Here is a 16,814-nt window from a genome sequence, read left to right as displayed (position 1 = left end):
TATATATATATATATTCATAGGTATAATCCTACAATTATTATTTTTTTATATGAAACCATAAACTCGCACATTAAAATATATACATATAAACACACAGTTACAATCACATTATGACCTTAAAACTATATAACTCCTCATCCACCAGAAACTATTAATTCACCTAATATGACATTGATCCATTTGTAATTTCTCCCTTAGCTTATTATTACTGTGTCATTTATCGGACATTAGCATGAAGTCACCTTCAAGGCAGTCATCAACATGCATATGTATATTTGAAAATTTTTATAAAATTTGAGTAAAGTTTCTACCATCACTTGATTTATATCCGCCACGTTAATAGCATATTTAGGCATTCACACCAGGCAAACATGTTCGTCCCGCTTAATTTAGCAAACAGCAAGGGAAGGCTAACAAGGAGCAAACAGCGGAACTAGCTAACGCTACTTACGTTGGCTGAAGACCCAAAACTGGGACAAGAACGCTTTTTCCTTTTTGGCGGAATTTTTAAAGCGTGTTGGGTTTACTGACAGAGAAAGCTGCAGCTGCCATAGAAACAATGAGAGTTGTGTATTTTAGCTGCTGGTACCACTCATTTACTACAACTGATTGAACCAAGACGACGGAAGTGACCGACACTCGGGAGCGTTAAGCAGGAAGTACAAAATTAATAAACATCCGGTAATTTAACACAATAAGAGCAATGTCGAAATTGTTTCGAGAAATTCCGACAGCCGATATGGAGACAATTTTTAAGTTAGTAGTCGCATTCATTCCAATAACATTAATAACGAAAAAATAATAGTGAAAATAAATCCACCTCATAGAGAGACGTACGTATAAATAACTTGATTAATTTCAGGTTGACGTCGCTCTGTCAATTTTAATTTAATAAGGGAAGTGGTAGAAAATCCACACCGAAATATTATAGAAATTTGAAAAAAGTTACTTTTTTGGTGTAAATTAATTTAAAACAAAAAAAAAAATATTATTTTAAGTTCTCATTCATAGTACTTTTTGTACACATTAAGCATGGCAAACTATGGAACCAAGCTACCCTGAGGTTCTAAAAAAAATTATTTGAAAACATTCAAAGAACTGGAATTTTTCATCTAATTCTTTACAAATTGCTCTTAATGAGATGCCAGAAGGATGTTCGATTGACTAGACTTTCAGTTAACTGGTACCACTTACTGCTTCACACTGCCATGCAGCTGGCTGAAAGAAGGTGACTGCATTTTCACTAAACTACAAATACAAATTTGGCTGTATGGAAATATTTCCAGTGGCACAAAAAAAAGCAACGTGAACATTTTAATCATTTCAACAATAAATAAGTGTATTATTTTAGCATGAGTGGCAATAATTGTTTACTTTTTGTATGTCATGAAAGCAGTAAGAAGAGCAAAGCTGTTATACATTTTGGTATTAAATGTTTGGGCTGGTACTGCAACAAATGAAATAATACTTTTTTATGTAAGTTGTCCTATTAACAAGTCTTCTTTAGATTGTTCACTATTTCTAAGTTGATATTTTTATGCATAATACAGTACAATACAATAAACACATCAGGCTTTTTTCTTTGCTGCACTGCAGCACAACAAACAATATCCAGGAAGAAGCTAATGCTGTAAAAATTTAATTTAACTTTAATATAATCAATTGAAGTTAAATAATTTTTTTAATTTCCTTTTTATAGTGTAATGCATCTGTTATGATTCGACCCATCCATCAAACATTTGATAGTCAGTACTTTTTATAATTACCTGTGCTATGTCTTCTTCGCATTTTCCATGGCTGTTCAGTGAGGACCAAATGTTGTCCAGTAAAGTTGGTAGAATATTCCTGCCTATTATAAATCAGTCAAAATCTTCCTAATATCACAATCAGACATTACATTCATTTTTTTTTCTTAAAGCTCAAGCTAAGACAGGACTTCTTGTCCCACAGTCTCAGTTGTTATGACTTTGAGTTTTGCCTGCCCCTCTCGTTTTCCTTTCTTCCTTTTTTTCTTTTTTTTTTTGAGAAGATAAATTTGCATGTCTCCCTCCTCAACACTGAAGGAGGAGGGTGACAAGGAAAGCCCAACCACTGTTTGCCAAACACAGAAGTGAAGTGTTTTCTCACACCATCCCAGTATAAAGCAGTAAAATAAGTTACAGATAAACTTTTAGCCCCAAATTAAAAAATATGTATATATACTGCTCAAAAAAATAAAGGGAACACTTCAGTGTTCACTTAAATGTTAAAGTGTTCCCTTTATTTTTTTGAGCAGTGTATATTACCAATGAAGCTGTGTCTGTGTGTTTTATTTCACAGGTGCAAAGATCTCCTGAAATCTGCCTTGTCATGGCTACTCCGTGTTCTCTTAAGTTAGAGTTTTCTGTTCTGTTTTCTGTCAGAGAACTCTCAGTACACAAAACCAAAAAACAAAAACAAGGCATGCATATTCTGAATACCCACATGCAAACAGCAGCTTCTTATCACACTATAAAAGCTACAATCCAGCAAACCTTGCCCCAGTGAACCTGCAAGCCTTAATCGCCTATGAAAATCCCTTGTTTTCCAAAAACAACAATATCCCCAAAGTATTTGCCACCTTGACTGACCCACACATATTTCAAAACCTGCACCAGTTTATGCATAGTGTTCTTAAAAAAAAATCTTTAAATTGTTAGATGAGATCTGAATGTGCCTTGAGTCAAATAAACAATGGCCTTGTTTGTTTCACTAATAAAACTATTACTGAGAGTCCATTGTAAAGACCGGAGAGGCAGCGTCTTTTCCTCAGGCTGCAGCACAAAAGCTGTTCCGTGTTTTGTGCCTGTTTTCTGCGACACAAACTGAGGCTATGTATATATAAGGCTAATCATACATAGCATCTAGAGTGGCTTCCAGTAAAGCTTGCTCCTGATTTCCATTGTTTGGCTCATAATAGGCAATTGGGTATGCGACAGAGGGACATGCGTACCACCCACCGTCAGGCCAAATACTCCATTGGCTGCATTGTGCTGCAGGAATTCATATCTGCAAACATTGCAAACAGATTACCTCAGTGCACAGATTTAGACAGACCCTAAATCAGGTCTGACTGAATTTCCAGTCAGACAGAACAAAACAGACCTTTTAAAACCGATTAAATGGGTAACAGATGAAAAAATGTATAAACAACACCCAAATTTTTCTTTTTTTACAATAAATTGCAGCTCTCAGTCACCAATATGATGAATGTTCAACTATCAGTTCTTCTTTGTAAATCCATGTTTAATTATTAGGCCATTAATCCATCATGTGGACATGAGCGACTGCACAAATCTGCTATGGACTGATCTTATGCAAGTTGCTGTGGTGTTGTTAAGTTACACAGACATGGTTTCTCTGCTTTTTGCCAGAGAATGCCGGTGAGCAGAAAGGAAATGCGAACAAATGTCTCACAATGATCTGCATGATAATCAGGGGAAAAGAAACACAACTGGATCCAAGAACCCATAAAACAACACACTTGGATGGACCTTCCCTGCTATTCAGTCTGTGTTGACAAGCCGGACACTGTTTCCAAAATCAAATAAAAAAGTCAGACATTTATCTCCATGTTTTATACATTTTTGTTCATGCGATGAGTATGTATACAAGACTAAATTGAGCAGCATTTGTCCAGCGTTGAATACGACGAATATGAAACATTATTTCTGATGTGATTTGAAATAAGAATCCAAAAGCATTTATCAAGGAGAAAAAAAAATTGACCTAAAAATAAACTGAAAAGATGAATCAGCCCTTATCTGCAGCCATTTTCTTGACATGTCATGTTCAACAATTGTATCAAAGAGGTGGAGAGAGACTGCAAGATAATACCTGAAGGCCAAACAATAACGCAGTCTGAAAAATGATGCACATTTAACCTTTGTCTCCACCCTGCAAAAGACAGAGTGTCTTTAAGCTTCATAATTATGTCATATCATGAACTTGTGAGAGTGTCTCAGACTAAAATGAAAGAAGTAAAGTGTATTCTTTCTGGGAAATAAAACCTGAGGTAATTCCCATGAATCAAGCAAGATCTTATTTAAATAAGCTGTAATGTGAGTTTTTTTCTCTACTGCATTATCAAAGACCCAGTGGCCTGCAAAAGTATTCACACCCATTGGACCCTTTCATATTTTGTCAAGTTTCAACTACAAACTTCATAGTATTTCATTGGAATGTTTTATGTGAAAGAGCAGCACAAAAAGTGCCAATTTGAGAAGTAGAAGCAAAATAAGATGTTACAAAAAAAAAACAAAAAACTGAAAAGTGTGTGTTGATATTCATTTCCCTTTACTCTAATACTTAGAATTTGATGCAACCTGTTTATAGCTTTGTCTTAATATAAACACCTGTTTCTTGACAGGCCTCAGGTGTTTGCTTAAGAAGATTAGTGAGAGGACAGTGTGCTGGATCACGAGTAAAGTTGTGGAAATTTTCAAACAAAAATGTATTGTAATAAAGAACATTTCTATTCTAAATGTTTTTGGGTTTGCTTAGGTGGTTTATATTTTGCTCTTGCAAAATGGAGGAGCCATAGTTTACCACTTGGTTGCAAAGTTGGGCAACGGTAACATGTGTGAACTGTAGATGGCAGAAAGTTGCACAATAGTTGAGCTAGTTACGCGCAAGAATAAAGTTTATAAAAAACATTAAAAACACTCTTTTGCCTTAATAGTAAAAATGTAGCAGTTTACTTCAGCTCACCAGTTTTCTGCTTGATCAACAGTATTATTGTTCATTTGTATACTGCTATTCAGTAAGAGAGATTAAAAAGAGGAGCTAGCAACAAAAAAATGACAAAAGGCAACAGATTTATTCTATTATGCTTAAATTCTTGAATACATCCAAGCGCCTATTCTCCATAGAAATGTCAGAAAAAAGCTTTCCACATTGCTGTTTGTGGCAGAAACAGTACTGGAAACAGCTTCATCCTCACTGAGCCTCAGCTGATCGCAGACCGGACTCCCAGCGGCACACTGCCCAGTGCTGGCATATGGTGTTCTGATAATGTCCCTGCAGACTGGCCTGCTGCCAGCCACGGGCAAACTCAAGCCTGGTGTTTGATGTTGAGGGTTGGCTCCAGACAGACCAAGCATTGTGTCCCAAACAATAAACCCCAGGCCCACTGAACTTTAAACATGTCCCTTTGGGGGCGTTTTCCTCGCTTTCTTTGCAGGAGACACCCATAATCAGGAAACCTGACCTGACTTTCCTAAATTTAGCAACGCTCAAACCTCAAGTGTCAATGACTTGGCACCAATCATCATTTGTCTCCTGCTCTAATAAAATGCTACAGCATAGAGGATGTCGACAGTAGCTGGACTCTGAGGTGGAGGTCTTAGTTTAAGACATTTGTCAAAACCATACATGGCAACAAAAGAAGTGACCTTTGACAGCATTCTTTTTTTCTGCAATATCTCTTGTATAACATTTACACCACTATTGCTAGGGACACATTACTAAAGAAACTGACTGGGGACCCAGACAATACTGGGGCCCTTGTTCATAATTATTGACTGCATGTTTAATAAACAAGAATGCATGTCCCAATGAATCTTGTTTGTCAGATTAAAAGGAGCTCTGAAAATAACCTTAAAACAGGTGTGATGCAAACTTTTCATTAAATCCACATTTCTTTTTTCTTTAATTGGTCTGATGTAATGTTAAAATTTTAAATGACATGTTTTATTGCCTGTAAGTGGAAAATTGTCACAATTAACAGAAATAAAGGCGTTTAAACATCTCAAGGTGAGTAATTAGTCTATATAATGTTTTACTTAATGGACTTTTCTGTAATATTGCAATTCATTAAATGGATTAGTATATCTTCATAGTTTTCTTTTTATTCTTCATTTTATTTCCTCTGAAGTTTATACTTTATGTCTGTGTGCTGTGAGTGCTTGAAAACTGAAGTCAAATTCCATGTTTGTGCACACAACCTTAGCCAATAAAGCTTATTCTGATATTTTATTGTTTTAGAGTCTTCTATGAAAGGTTTCTTTGCTTGATATGGTTAAAACTATAAAGTTATATCATATGGAAGAGTGTAAATGAGAGAATTAATACACAAAATTACCCAAAGGACATGCAGTTAAAGATGCTGCAAGGTAAGGAAAACAGACAATAGGAATATTTTACAACTAAAAGATGTCACAAAATATAGAAAAATACAACAAATATGGACAAGGCAAGATATATGAAAGGTTACACCCTATCTCTATCTATAGACTTATTTAATATATTCCTTCATCCAATACCACTGTGAAAAACAACTCATACTGCACTGTCATTCTACTACCAGTGGGTGTCGCTGCGGCCTCCTCGGTAAACCTGACAGAGGCCTTCCGGTTCCTCTATTGGATCAGCTGACTCTGATGCTGCTGTCAGGAGACCTCACGATCAGCGCTGAATGGCAACTATGAACATTGCCAAGCCATAGAATCACTACAGGCAGCTGTATTTCCACCAGTAACACCAACGCAGTTAGCATACGGGTGAGTGAAATAGTTAAAGAGCTCGAAAAAAAACACCTGTGTTGTTGTTGTTAGCATAGCTAGCCCAGTGGCTAGCGGCAGCTAATCCCTGCTGGATGTTGCTTGACCTTAACTATCGTTTTCTGCCGTTGTTTCAACATGTTATTTGGGTAATATTCAATACTGCTGTTTGGTTATTAGCCGGGAGCGAAGTCGAATAGAGAAGGCAATAAATTAAGGCCAGGACAATAATGGACATCCCTATTGAATGAGTTCCTCAAAGTATGACCATCCGTTGCTGCATTTTACATATAAAAACCATGTCAGTACATCGCCTTAGATGTATTGCAGTCAAGGAATAGCAATTTATTAGTATAGTGCGTTGTATTGCTAACTTAAATGTGTATATAATTGTGGAAATAGTTTAAAAATGTTCCTAAAAGGGCTTTCCTTCCAGTTTCCAGAATCTTCTCCAGAGCTGTAACCATGACCGAGTTTTGGCTCATCTCTGCTCCTGGAGAGAAGACCTGCCAACAGACATGGGACAAGCTGATGGCAGCCACCACACGCACTAACAACCTCTCTACCAATCACAAGTTCAGCATCCCAGACCTCAAGGTTAGAGCAGATTCCAGTGCTTCTCTGGTTGTCAGTTTTCATCCTTTCACTTTTTAAAGAATATATTCCCACCCGTTTATAAATCCCGTCTGAAATCCATGTAGTTTTCAAGACAACTCACTGTGTGGATCCGTTGTCAAGAGTAAGCAGACTGTCTGTTTGAAAAGCAGCCCCTGCACGCATCGCTGTTCTGCATGGTGAAAGCGTTTAGGCAAAGTTTTAATCCACAGAACAGCTCAGACCATGGGTTCAGCTCGTCTCCGTGCTGAACACGGAGTAAGTGCACACTGCTGACGTTATTTCTACGTGGGACTGTGGTGTCCTCCTGGAACCGTTAGCGATGCATGAGCAACCCTGGACAAAGAGGCGCCATCCTAAGCACACAGGGGCCCCCCCTGGGCGTCACTGCAGGCTGGTTTAGCGTTAGATGTCAGTGTTCAAACACGAACTTGTTGACCTTTCTGAGGGGGGGGCGAGAGTCTCCATCCCTAAATGGCAAAAATGTTTTAATGTTTTTTCTTTTCTACTTTATGCATAAAACAGGTGGGAACGCTTGATGTCTTGGTTGGACTTTCAGACGAACTCGCCAAATTAGATTCATTTGTTGAAAGGTATTCACATCGCTTCACACTTCATGTCTAGAAATGTTATTATTATTGTGGTGCTTCTTTAGCGTTTGATGATCGAAAGCACTAACCAATCATCCAGAGATCAGAATTGTTGAAATTTCTCTTGAGTGACTCCGATCTTTAAATTGTAGGTTAAGTCCTTAAAAACAGCCTGGATTTGATGGATGTATAGAGTTAATTTGGAAAGGAACCTGTACGTTGGCCTTAGCTAGTGAAAACCTGATTGTTGCATCTCTATCAAAGCACTAATGTTGAACACTGACCCTTCAGATGTAGCCGGTTGACCGCCCTCCTCCCTGACCTCGTAACCTTGAGGAATTTTGCCGGGAATTGCGAACAGTGAGCTCCTTAGGTCTAAACTTGGCCTTTTACAGTTGAGTGACACATCAGCAGATTTGTCTTTAGTCATGTTTTGGCCGTACGGCCTATCTGGTATAAGTTTAGTCTTTTGGAAAAGTTTCTCATCCAGAACTCTCACGCTGCTGTTACTGCCTGATCTATGCTTTGGTTCCACTGTGGGGATTTCCACATCTGTGAGGAAAAATCCCAACCTTACATCACAGCAGCAGTTGTTTGCCGTCCATCGGCCATAAATTTAGTTCCTCTTTGAAGTTTGCGTTTAGTAAATCTGAAAATAAATCTTATTTCTAAAACATTTCATATGTACAATAAGAGAATTGGATATTATTCTAAAATAGTAGTTTATGTAGCGTTTGGCCCTCTGATGGGATTTGCTTTGATGTGCCATGTTAGAACTAACCTTTTTTTAACATTTATGTGTGAAAGCTTCTGAGCTTTCGGTAGCTTTTTGCTTGCGGGTTATGAGATCACATCATAATTTGGTGTCTTCTGGGGTTTCGCAGTGTGGTGAAGAAGGTGGCTCAGTACATGGCCGATGTGCTGGAGGACAGCCGAGACAAAGTGCAGGAGAACCTGCTGGCCAACGGAGGTATAGTTCTAACTTTGTTGTTCAGTTAATAGGTTATACAGGTCCTTCTCAAAAAATTAGCATATTGTGATAAAGTTCATTATTTTCCATAATGTAATGATAAAAATTAAACTGTCATATATTTCAGTTTATTTACACACCAACTGAAATATTTCAGGTCTTTTATTGTTTTAATACTGATGATTTTGGCATACAGCTCATGAAAACCCAAAATCCCTGTCTCAAAAAATTAGCATATCATGAAAAGGTTCTCTGAACGAGCAGTTAACCTCATCATCTGAATCAACAAAGTAACTCTAAACACCTGCAAAAGATTCCTGAGGTTTTTAAAAACTCCCAGCCTGGTTCATTACTCAAAACCGCAATCATGGGTAAGACTGATGACCTGACTGCTGTCCAGAAGGCCATCATTGACACCCTCAAGCTAGAGGGTGAGACACAGAAATTTCTGAACGAATAGGCTGTTCCCAGAGTGCTGTATCAAGGCACCTCAGTGGGAAGCAAAAAGTGTGGCAGAAAACGCTGCACAAGGAGAAGAGGTGACCGGACCCTGAGGAAGATTGTGGAGAAGGACCGATTCCAGACCTTGGGGGAAGCAGTGGACTGAGTCCGGAGTAGAAACATCCAGATCCACCGTGCACAGGGGTGTGTAGGAAATGGGCTACAGGTGCCGCATTCCCCAGGTCAAAGGTCAAGCCACTTTTGAACCAGAAACAGCGGCAGAAGCGCCTGACCTGGGCTACAGAGAAGCAGCACTGGACTGTTGCTCAGCGGTCCAAAGTACTTTTTTTGGATGACATTCGGATGACATTTCTCTTATTGGTCGGAGGAAATATGCTAATTTTTTGAGACAGGGATTTTGGGTTTTCATGAGCTGTATGCCAAAATCATCAGTGTTAAAACAATAAAAGACCTGAAATATTCCAGTTGGTGTGCAATGAATCTAAAATATGACAGTTTAGTTTTTATCATTACATTATGGAAAATAATGAACTTTATCACAATATGCTAATTTTTTTGAGAAGGACCTGTACATAGGAAGAATTGTTTCGTTTAAATGAGGTTATTTGAGCTGTGATGTAATAAACTAAAGCTAATTCATAGCATTCATTTAGGTGTGAACAACCTCACATCTAAATGTATATCTTTTGGATTTTATTTCATAGACCAAAAAGCATGATTGTGAAGTGCATGTATGGTTTTTCAAATGTTTTTTTTTTTTCACCATTAAAACAAAGTGTGGTGTTCATTTGTTTTGAGACCCCTGAGTTAGAGCTTGGCAATACATTGATTTTATTCATTAATCAATTTTTTTTATTTTTTTAAGTTTAAATTTTTGGAAAATCTGGATTTCTTTTCTCACCACTGATCTCTTTGGGTTTTCATAGTTCAGAGTGATGTCAGGCTAAGGTATTTTTTATAACAACGGGAATGAAGTTGTTATAAGAATATAGTTGTAATAATACGAGAATAAATTCTCAATGAAGTCAGAATATTAGGAGAATGAAGTACTAAATTTATTAGAACTCCAACACAAAAAATAACAAATTAGTTATCCAAGCTTTTTGTCATTAAAATGACTTATTTGTCATAATTTTAAGGTTTTCTTCTGGTAAAATTGCATCTGTGTTCTGCTAATATTATGACTATACTCTCATGAAGAAACAAAACATTTTGTAGCCAGACTCCAATACTCTGTTGTACAACTCATAGAGGGGATGATTGAAATAAAAGCCATTTTTAAAATGTTTTCTGTTATTTGTAAAAAAAAATCTTTTGGGGGGGGAGCAAGAAAAAAGTCTATTAAAATCGATCTAGTATGAAAAAATCAGCARATTTATTTTCATGCCATATTGCCCTGCCTCACTCTGAGTAGAACCACCTGTCACTGTAATTACAGCAGTTTCAACTGAGGTCACTTCTGAAGGCCCTGGATTTTATCTTGGGGAACCCAATACAATTACACACCACWCTTCTAAGATTATATGTAAAATAATAATAAAAAACACCCAGAAAACATTTTTATCTTTTCTTATACTACAAAAATATGTTGTAGTTTGTGTTAGTTTATCACAGAAAATACAAATAAAACACATTCAGATTTGGGGTTTGACATATTTGACACAAAAAGTGAGTACTTTTCCCGATCTCAGAAAAACATCAAATGTTTTAATGTTTTAGTTGACCTGGTCACCTACATCACACGGTTCCAGTGGGACATGGCGAAATATCCCATAAAGCAGTCCCTTAAAAACATCTCAGAAATCATCTCTAAGGTAGGTCTGTCCATACGATTTCAATAATCTCTGACGTTCTGTGAATTCTTTCCCAGAATCCTCGTAATAATTAGTTTGCTGGATTGTTTGGTGAGAGTTGTTTGATGTTGCCAGATTTTCCATCCATCAAGTGCTTTTAGATTCTTTGTAAGTCGTTAAATCTCTGTTTTGCTTCTGCTTTCYTTCAGCAAGTAACYCAAATCGACAATGACTTGAAGSCCAGAGCTTCAGCTTATAACAACCTGAAGGGAAACCTGCAGAACTTGGAAAGGAAGAATGCGTAAGTGTTAGATACATATATTCAAATTTAGTTAAACAAGCTTTTTTTTTAAGGGAATCAAGAAGAAGCTTCAATGTGGTGCTTTATTGTTTTACTCTATTCGGATGTGAACTGGAATGTTTTTTTTCTTTTCTTTCCCTTGTTTTGTATTCCTGTATAATTGTCATTTGCCACTAGGGGGAGCTTGCTGACCAGAAGTCTGGCTGACATTGTCAAAAAGGAAGATTTTGTCCTGGATTCAGAGTACCTCATTACTATGCTGGTGGTTGTACCAAAGTAAGTCTAAAACTTCTTGTTGTGATTGATTCAAAGGTTTGGATCATTAATGCCTCTGCTCTGTTCTTTTAGGACTAATTATCCCGACTGGCAGAAAACATATGAAACACTGGCCGAGATGGTGGTGCCTCGATCGTCAAAGTAAGTGACAAAAATGTGATCAAACAACAGTACCGAGCATTTTTACACCACTCTGCAATATTAAAATCCTTRTTCATGCTGTCGTAAAGCCTGCTGTTTGAAGACAGCGACAGTGGGCTGTTCAGCGTTACTTTGTTCAGGAAAGCCATAGATGACTTCAAGCACAAAGCCAGAGAGAACAAGTAARACTTTATGATTTAGTCTGGTGCCGTTTCCTCTCCCCTGACATGTGGCTTTCCACAAGACGGCGTTTGTTTGATTAAATGAAGCTTTTTTATTATTATTTTTCCTGCTAGATTCACGGTGAGAGACTTCCAGTACAATGAAGAGGAGATGAAGGCTGACAAGGAGGAGATGACAAGGCTCTCCACAGATAAGAAGAAGCAGTTTGTAAGTGAAGTTGATTGTGAGACACTTGVCTTTTCTACATATAGATCAACTGATTCCTGTTGGTTTGTTTTGTTTTTTTCCCATCTAGGTTCATATTTGAACAGGGCCTTTAGGTCATCCCGTACATTATCTGGTTGTAATATTACAGCCAAGTAAAATAAAATAATCAGTTGCTCTTACAAGCAAGCCATGGGATCTGAATTCATCTCCTGCCCGATGTGGGGAATCTCACACTGCTGGATATTTTCCATCATGTTCTGCATAGAAAACAGAAATGTTTGCTTTTACCTGTTATAACCTGAATCACGTTGAAAAGTGTATTCATCCAGTCCCTCCAGGATTTTGCCTTTTTTAAAAATTATTATTTATTTTTGCAGTCAAAATCACTCATTTCATGGTGCTACCTTAGAATTTTTCCTCATTAAAATCCCTTTCAAAATCTACAGATAAAAGACAAATGTGAGACAACAAGCAGATGGATTGGACACACAGTGTTATTCATTAAAGAGCTTTTTTAGCTTGATTTTTTTTTTTACACTTCATATTGACTAAACCTTGACATCAAGTAAGACTGAGGCAGTGTTGTAACAGAAGTAAGAAATACTGCCACTTGCAGGTGGGAGTCGGCAGTCACTTGAACCSTATGTTTCTGACTATTTTACAGAAAATTTACAATAAACTAGCACAACAGAATGCATGGATCTGTTGGCTTTGTGTAAATTTGTGATTGCTGAATCACAAAAAACTAGARGGACTGATTGTCAGTGAAGTCTAAGAGGACCTGAAACTTGTCATGCTTCTATTCTTATGCAACCAAAAATATAAGTATTTTTGTTGACGACGTTAAATTAGAAGACCTCCATGAATTCCACAGTTTGTCTAGATCAGTGGTCCCCAAACTTTTTCCTCTGAGGGCCACATAACTTTTCCCTTCTCTGGTGGGGGGCCAGAGTCAGTTTGTAACAGAGAAAGCGTAACACGTTTATCACCTGCGCTGCCGGAAATTGTTGACGGGGAGGGGTGTTTCTCGATTGATTTTTACCCAGAATGCACATGGGCAAAAACCGTTAGTGAAACGGTCCCTGGGACTGACTAGTATATACTCCATTGAGGGAAAGTAACTTTAACATTATTTCCTCATATGTTACCATATAGGCTCGTTTTGAAGTATAAGCTGCAGGCATTACTTCGAAAATGCGGCGTTCATAACAAACACGTGTTCATCTGCTCTACCGCTAACAAATAACCGTACTCATTAAATAACATAAAAGTCAAGCAGTTCCCTAAAAGTCCAACACATGGCAGCAATGCGCCATGAATAAAAAAAACTCCCACAGTTTACACACTTCCTGCTAAAGAGCCCCCTGGTGGTTGAAGAAAAATCCACATATAAACCGGAAAATACAATATATGAAAAAAAAATCTGAATACTCTCTGGTATTGTTGAGGACCAAATGTTGGAGGCGGGCCGTAGTTTGGGGACCACTGGTCTAGATTATCTTACATAAAACAGGAAAAGACTAAATTTCAATCAAAACTTTTTATATTTTACCTGATTCAATTCTTAACAGAGTTCTTTATTGATCCCCGGGAGAAATTAAAAAAATAATTAAGTAAATAATTGATAATAATAATAAAATAATAAAAATAATAATAAAACAAGGGAAAATGTTACAAAATCCATATTTTAGTATTATTTTTAAGTGTAAAATTTAAAAGTCAGTGTTTTAACAAAAACAATTATGGTATTTATTTTTAATTTAATGGCAATAAGGTTGTAGATGCTGTGAAAGAATTCTTCTTCTGGCCTTTTAATTGTTGCAGGTTTTGAATCTRTTTTCACTGTAACTGTGAAACATGAGCTCCCTCTTGTGGTAACAGCAGGTCACTGCATGTTGGATACTCCAAGTAAAAGCAGTCATAATTTAAAAGCTAAACAATTATGAACTGACAAAAAAATTGAAGAAAAAAGACCAGACATTTTAATGTTAAAAAGTGGATAAAACTGCCAACTGAAGTCATCCCTATAAAGAAACACAATTAAATTAAAGCTGCAGCAATATTTATTTAAAAATAATATGGAAAACTATTTTCAGGATCTGCAATAAAACAGAAAACACAATAAAATGACTCCACAGAAATGTCAACATTTAACTACTTTAATTAGACATTCATTAACATTAGATTCCCACAATATGAGTAAAAATACCACATACTTGTTGTACCAAGAATATTAAAATATATATAAAAAATGATTTGTTTTTATTTAATACAGAAAAACAATTATTCTTAATCTTTCTGTGAAGCAATCATTAACATAATTCCATCAATACCATTTATTTAAGGTTTTCTTTTTATAGCTGCAACTATGTTTAAACAGCAGCCACAGTCATTTGTCTCATAAGCATAATAAATAGTAGCCTGTTTCACCCAGATAAACAGCAGTACATAGAAATAGGTGGGGGAGGGAGAGTTTTGCATTACACATTGTAACAGCATCTAATTTTCATCAGACATTTTTAAAMCYYYKKTTWWYCYWWWAACCAACTGTGGTTTTAAAAGAAAGATTCAATATTTTAGAGGGACTTTWGTAAAAAATGTAACATTTCACTRCTTTAGATTTTTCTTCCTTGTTCAGCACTGTTTTATGGCTATTTAGATGTTTATTCTTTGTTCATAATCAATTAATTTTAGATATGCATATTGATATGCTGTGACAACACAGACTTTGAATATAATCTTCCTCTTCCACCATGTTGGTTATAAACAAACCATGACCATATTCTGTTTAATAGATAGCTTGATTACGATGTATTGAGATGATTCCTCTGCAGAAATTCAACGTTCCTCAAACACYAAGTCTTGTGCTTTGTTCCAGTCTGCCATGGACATCCCAGGCCTGAACCTGAGCCAGCAGGAGTACTATCCCTACGTCTACTACAAGATCGACTGCAACCTGTTAGATTTCAAAGTTTAAACAGTCGTCCAGTTTACGTCTTCATGCCGTATGTTTATTAAGTTATGTTCTTCCTCTCCTCTCACGCTGTCTCTCCCCCCCCCGACCTCCAATCTTTGGTCAGCTTCTGCCGCGACTGTGCTGCATGATCATTCCCTGTGGTAAAATTCATCAGAAAGCCTCTACCACTTTTAAAACCAAGGGACAAAAAGACTTTTTATATATTGTCCTAGTTTAAAGTTTATTTTTTCCTGTTTTAACACAAGTGATTAGCTTTTTTTTTGTTGTTTTTGATGTGAAGTGAATACAGAAATCATACTGGAGTCATATATATATCTACTGTCATTCCACATGTGCTGATGTGTATTTATAGCTGCATCTGTGTCGGTGTTCAGAGATTTATGTTTACATATGGGTAGTTTCATCATTGCGCCCATGGCAACCACACACGGTACGCATTTCGGAGTCTGTGGGCGACCCCCTGCAGATGTCGTGAAACCAAGTTATTAACGGAGTGTGTGTTGTTGTTTCTTGTCGTGTGTATCTGCTGTCAAAAAGAGATCTATAACTGAGTATTGTGAAAGCAGCCGATTAAATAAATAAATGATTATATGTAATTGAAACCAAGAATTTATGTGTAAATAAAACAGCCGAGGCCTGGATGTGTGATTTACTGGTTAGTCACACAATAATGTGCATGTGATAAGAGTGAGTCACATAAGCAGCATCTGTTTAATAAAAAGTGATCCTCCATGAAGCTGTGTGACGACTGATCATGTGCAGAGCCATAGGCTGTTTCACTTTTTGAGAAGAAATTATTTGGAATTTAATTGAGAAACGCTTAAATTTCACTAGTAACGTCAGCTAAAAACAGCAGGGGGCGCCAAACAGACACTTGTGTACAAAGTTTTTACTTAAACGGATGCTGCGACTTTTCCATGAAATGTGAGCAGCCTAAAAAAAGTAATCCAGTAGCTTTAACGTGGAACATTTTTGTGAGTGCAAGCTGAAGAAATACTTGCACAAATCATTGTGTGAGACATTTTCTTTAAAGAGAAAAAAAAATCTAAAACTTTTGAAGTTAAATGTCAGAAAACTTTAAAACTCATAATTGTGAGAAAGAAAATGGCTAAATAAATTCATTTACAATGCCTCGCAAACGTATCCCCATTCAAACCAACACCCTCAATGTGTTTTACATTATACGACAGGCCAACAGCACATGATTATGAAGGGGAAAGAGGAGCATCACTTTCAAAACATTTTACAGATAAAAATTTGAGAGGGGAGGCCTACATTGTAATACAGTGCACTCCTGAATAAATTACAGCATCTACAGTCTTCATACGTCATTCAAATAATAAAATCTGCCTATAAGCAATTTAATATCAGTATAAATGCAGCTGTACTGTGAAGCTGTCAGGTTTGTTGAAGACAGATGGTTCTAAACGGTGGCTAACTGTTTTGTTTTGGATTATTTTATTTCATCTTATTGTTAGAGTTAGAGAGACATAGAATTATGATTTAAAGTAAGTTTTTGGAACATGTTCTATGAAAAATTACCTGGAAATCCATGGATACATTGATTAAACAAAAACATGTTAAATTGCTTAGTTTTTTATAACTAATACTGACTTGTTTAGATTTGAAATGATGTATGAACAAGTTTTTTGAAAAATTAACTGGAAAACAGTGGTCTCCATGGATACATTTATTAAAAACACACTAAACTGTTTAGTTAATGCTGACTAGTTGCTTTGATTTGAAATAAGTTTTGGAACCAGTTTTTTGAAACATTACC

The 16,814-nt window shown here is 36.6% G+C and overlaps 2 protein-coding genes across 5 annotated transcripts in view; one reads left to right on the top strand and one right to left on the bottom strand.

The window, feature by feature from the left end:
* azin1a (antizyme inhibitor 1a) overlaps window positions 1-1,956 on the bottom strand; it is an 11,154-nt gene extending 9,198 nt beyond the window's left edge. For 2 of the 3 annotated variants that reach the window (XM_008431783.2, XM_017309712.1), the window contains exon 1: window positions 453-663. The gene's annotated coding sequence lies outside the window, so the exon portion shown is untranslated. Of the gene's footprint in view, window positions 1-452; window positions 664-1,767 lie in introns of those variants that run through there. The other variant, XM_017309713.1, reaches the window with a different exon arrangement.
* Window positions 1,957-6,366: 4,410 nt separating this feature from the next.
* On the top strand, window positions 6,367-15,770 carry LOC103478199 (V-type proton ATPase subunit C 1-A). 2 transcript variants are annotated; one of them, XM_008431786.2, is made up of 11 exons: window positions 6,367-6,519; window positions 6,956-7,116; window positions 7,660-7,727; window positions 8,609-8,694; window positions 10,876-10,970; window positions 11,159-11,250; window positions 11,428-11,526; window positions 11,599-11,667; window positions 11,757-11,849; window positions 11,964-12,057; window positions 14,936-15,770. In XM_008431786.2, the coding sequence occupies exons 2-11, from the start codon at window positions 6,985-6,987 to the stop codon at window positions 15,032-15,034; spliced, it is 927 nt and encodes a 308-aa protein (XP_008430008.1). In that variant the 5' UTR covers window positions 6,367-6,519; window positions 6,956-6,984; the 3' UTR covers window positions 15,035-15,770. The 2 variants fall into 2 exon arrangements, with proteins under 2 accessions (XP_008430008.1, XP_008430009.1); XM_008431787.2 differs by lacking the exon at window positions 14,936-15,770 and adding an exon at window positions 12,146-12,239.
* The last annotated feature ends 1,044 nt before the right edge of the window (window positions 15,771-16,814 follow it).

This window comes from Poecilia reticulata, linkage group LG16 (genome assembly GCF_000633615.1).
Source record: "Poecilia reticulata strain Guanapo linkage group LG16, Guppy_female_1.0+MT, whole genome shotgun sequence".
Lineage (NCBI taxonomy): Eukaryota > Metazoa > Chordata > Actinopteri > Cyprinodontiformes > Poeciliidae > Poecilia > Poecilia reticulata.
The sequence above is the reverse complement of the archived record's forward strand: the minus strand, read 5'-3'. Positions and strand labels throughout refer to the sequence as shown.